This window comes from Manis javanica, chromosome 11 (assembly GCF_040802235.1).
Source record: "Manis javanica isolate MJ-LG chromosome 11, MJ_LKY, whole genome shotgun sequence".
In the NCBI taxonomy this organism is placed as follows: Eukaryota; Metazoa; Chordata; class Mammalia; order Pholidota; family Manidae; genus Manis; species Manis javanica.
Window position 1 is genome coordinate 3,874,185 of NC_133166.1, and position 4,557 is coordinate 3,878,741.

Below are 4,557 nucleotides of genomic sequence, written 5' to 3' on the forward strand. Positions count from 1 at the left end.
ATGAATTTTTTTTCCAAAATAAAATAATCCCACACTCATCTTGAGCAACAAAGCAATTTTGAGACAACTAATTTTCTGCATGTGTCTTTCACATCTTTGTTCCTAAGGCTGTACATCAAGGGGTTCAGCATGAGGATTACCACAGTGTAAAACACAGTAGCCACTTTAACTATGAGCCAAGAAGTTTTAGGATTAGGGATACAGTAAAGGAAAAGAATGGTTCCATGGAAGATGGTGATGCCTGTCAGGTGGGAGGCACAGGTGGAGAAAGTTTTCCAGCGCCCACTTGCAGAAGGCATCCTCATAACAGTGATAAAAATGAGTACATAGGATGTCAAAATAATTATCAGGCTGCTCACCTCATTGAATATGGCAATAATAAAACACATCATCTGGCTTATATAGGGGTTAGAGCAGGAGACAGAAACGATTACAGAGTGGTCACATATGAAATTATTTATGATGTTAGACTCGCAATAAGATAATGCAAGAAGAAAATATGTGAGCGTCAGGGAACACATTATACCCCATGAGTAAGAACCAGCCACCAGCAGAGCACAGAGCTTCTGGGACACAGCAGTGGCGTAGAGTAGCGGGTTACAAACTGCCACAAAACGGTCATAGACCATTGCTACTAACATGAAAGTCTCTGTGACTCCAAAGAGACAAGCAAAACAAAATTGCATAATGCTGCCAGAGAAAGAGATGGTTCTATCTTCTACAAGCAAGTTCTCTAGCAGTTTTGGTGTAACTGTGGAGGAATAACAGAAATCTACAAAGGACAAGTGGCTAAGGAAAAAGTACATGATCGTGTGAAGCTTTGGATTGATCTTGATGATGACTGTCATGCCCAAATTCCCCACCACAGTGACTGTGTAGACAGACAAGAAAGCCAGGAACAGTGGAACCTGGAGCTCTGGATATTCTGAAAAACCCAGGAGAACAAAAGTGGGTATGATACTTTGATTTCCTTCAGATAACATCATGATTCCTGTTGAATAAAGAGCCAAAAGGTCATTTCTGAAAAATAGAACTTAATTAAAAGGGAAAACAGAGAGCAGAAAGGGGCTTCACATATCTCTGTGAAGTGGGTATAGAACAGCGATTCTCAAAGTGTGGTTCCCGAACCAGTAGCAGAGAAACACCTCAGAATTTGTTAGAGATGCAAATTCTCTAGCCCCAACAACTTCCCTGAATCAAACGCTCTGGCATGGGGCCCACAATATGAAACCACCAGTCTAGAAAATACGTAGTAATCTTTCCATTGATGAAAATTCAGTCCTTGTTAGTATTATTAATATAGAACCTAAAACATGAATTTACAATACAAAGAAATTGTAAAAAAAAAAACCAGAAGAGGGGCAGACCACAACCACAGAGTACCTTGCTACAGTTCTGAGAATTATACCAAGGATCAAGCTGATCATTTGGTATTGCAGCACAGCACCACACAGATCTTAGTCTTAATTGTTTTTATATTTTTTTGCCTTTTCTAGGCACAATACAGGATTAAATATCCATAGAACTTATTAGTTAGAATAAATCTTAAAATGGATCTCATCCATGCCTTCTACGTCATGCTTGAGATTTCCTTACAGAATCTTAGCATGGAGTGGTCATGGGGCCTCAGCTAAGCTTCCACTGTAATTACACCACCGGTGTAATGCGATTGCCTCCTGGGGCAATTTTGTGGGTCTTTTACATATATTTTGCTTAACATTCATCATTTGATTAATTAAAATTGAATTTTTGTTAACTATTAATGTTTTAGGTCATCCATTCTGATATATATTATAAATTTATAAACATAATAAAGCATATGAATGATATACATATGATCTTTTTTTAGAAACAGAACACAAGTATATTTGCCAACAATAATTCTACACAAAATTCATTTTATCATATAATGAAAATTATGCATTTTCTTCACTAATAAAAAGTAAACCCTCTCTGATGATGAGGTAAACTTTGGGAAGATAAGGAAGTAAGAGCCTTAAGTCCATAAAATGAACGAGATATAGCCCAAGATACAGACTTAGGCCTGTAGCAGAATTAGATGGATGGTCTGTTCCATCTTCTTAGCTTTTTCCAAAACAAATGTCAGGCTCCAGACTCAGCAACATGAGTGCCTACCTTTATAAAAACTACAAGCAACCTCAGAAATAAAGCATCCATAATCAGCATATATTTTTCAATAGCGATTTACTTTGTAAATATCAACTATATTCGGGCCATTTTAATAAATGAGTTCCCTTCAATATTTAAACATAAGCAAAACCCTAGCATGTTAGGGAGAGTGCTACTATTGTTCTGGCTTCTTTGTATACATCTTAGAAATATGAAAACCAATAAGAAAAAGATATTCAGAAAAGAAGTGATATTCAAATCCTAGCAATTTCAAATGATTTTGGTGAAAATCAATGGATTAGGATTAGATAACTCAAATTGAAACCTGGTTTAGGTGATTTCAAAATCAGCAAACATCCCATAAATTTTCTGCGACTTCACCATTATTCACTGCTGCCAGTTTCTGTAATATAAAATTTACTGAGAAACGCATCATGCCCAGTTGGTGAAAATTAGAACATATCTGACCATAAAAATGCCATCTACAATTTTTGGAATAATTTGTATGAGCTGGAACTCCATGTTTTCCACATAAATTGAAAGATACCAAAAGAGAAATGAACTGACCTGCTTGAAACCAGGAACTCAATTTATTGAGGATTTATTTTTATGATAATAAATCTCAAAAATCAAGCATTCTTTCTTTTATTTCTCTTCTTGGTAATCAAACATTCTTTTAGATGACAACAGGCTTGAAGTTTGTAACAAAAGTGGTAGTATATTTCAATAGGTGTGCCAGTAAAATGGCATTTTATTTCCAGGACATAAGAAATTTCAGAGAATACAAAGAAAAAACTGAAGCTTGAATCCATACTCTAAATTCTGCCAAACTCTGGGTCTTGTATCTGCCTCTATAACCATGAAGACTAGACCACAGAGAATTTTAATTAGAGTATTACTCAGTGGGCCACAAACCAATTAGTTGGGTCATGTCTCTTGTGTCATTGTAGTAGATGCATTTTCTTCTAAGTTATTAGGGCTCATTACCACATCTATTCTACCTTAATTGCTTTTAGATTTGAATTACTGAAATAATACATACTCACTGAAGAAAACATGATCTGTAGAGTTTGAAATAAGAAAAGAAAAAAAGAATGATCCAGAAATAGCTGTTTTTCACCAACTACATTTCAAATTCCAAATTCAAGTTTACAGTGGAAAAACTTGGCCTGGGTCAACTGAAATCAACATGGCTGTTGTGTTAAGAAAGAGTTTATTCAGAGTCTTACTGAGTGCAAGGACCCTGGATGACAGTTGATCAGAGAGAGAGTTCTGATCAAATTATTCCAAAGCCCTTTGGAGACAATGTATATGTATTTTACAGCAGGTGATACATGCAGGAAAGAGGTTGCATGAGTCAATATATCAAAGTAGTGTGCCAAGGGTACACTGGGGTATTGTCTTAAAATAATTTTTATGCACATTATTGTGTCACCTACATGTAGTAGGATTAGGATTGCACAACATTCTACAGGATACCCAGCCAGTACTCCTTAGGACTGTCCAAGTCAAAAAAAACAAGAAAAGAATAAAAAACTCTCACATATCTGAGGATACTGGGGACCCAACTAAATGCAATGTAGCACCCTGGACTAGATTCCAGTAAAGAAAGAGGGCATTAATGGAAAAAATTGATGGAATCCAAAAAAAGCGCAGAGTTTAGGGACCATAATGTATTAACATTTCTGTTCGTTTAATTTTATTTTATTGTGGTAAGAACACTTAACATGAGATCTGCCCCCTTAGGAGATTTTTAATTGTACAAAACGGTGTTGTTAACTACAGATACAACTTTGGACAACAAATCTCTAGAACTTACTCATCTGACTTAATTGAAACTTTATGCACAATGATTTTAACTCTCCATTTCCCACTCCCCCAACCCCTGGCAACTATCATTCCACTCGTTGGTTCTATGAATTTGATTATTCTAGATACTTCACATAAGTGGAATCATGCAACATTTGTCCTTCTACGACTGGCTTATTTCACTTACCATACTGTCCCCAAGGCTCAGAAATGTGGTCATACATTGCAGAACTTCCTTTTTTTTCAAGGCTGAATTGCACTCCTCTGTATGTCTACTCCATGTTTGCTTGTCCATAGAATCTAGGTTGTTCCCACATCTTGACTGTAATGAATAGTTCTGCAGTGAACATGGGAATGTTTATATCTCTCTGCAATTTTGTTTTTAGTTATTTTGGGTTAATGTACAGAAACAGGATTTCTGGATCATATAATACTTCGACCTTTAATTTTGTGAAGAACCCCCATATTGTTTTCTATAGCAGATGCTGCACTTTGCATTTGAACCAACAGTTTACAAGGGTTCCAATTTCTCCATATCCTTACCAACACTTGTCATTCATTTTTGTGTTCTTTTTTTTTTTTTTATAATAGCCATCCTGACTGGTGTGAGGTACTATC

The 4,557-nt window shown here is 36.0% G+C and overlaps 1 protein-coding gene across 1 annotated transcript; it reads right to left on the bottom strand.

Annotated features, from left to right (window-relative positions):
• LOC108393664 (olfactory receptor 5D13-like) lies at window positions 1–1,050 on the bottom strand. The gene has a single exon (XM_017654630.3). The coding sequence runs from the start codon at window positions 984–986 to the stop codon at window positions 36–38; it is 951 nt and encodes a 316-aa protein (XP_017510119.3). The 5' UTR covers window positions 987–1,050; the 3' UTR covers window positions 1–35.
• Between the last annotated feature and the right edge of the window lie 3,507 nt (window positions 1,051–4,557).

Coding starts and splice junctions, on each gene's coding strand:
- LOC108393664 (XM_017654630.3), bottom strand. CDS start 986: ATGATGTTATCTGAAGGAAATCAAAGTATCATACCCACTTTTGTTCTC.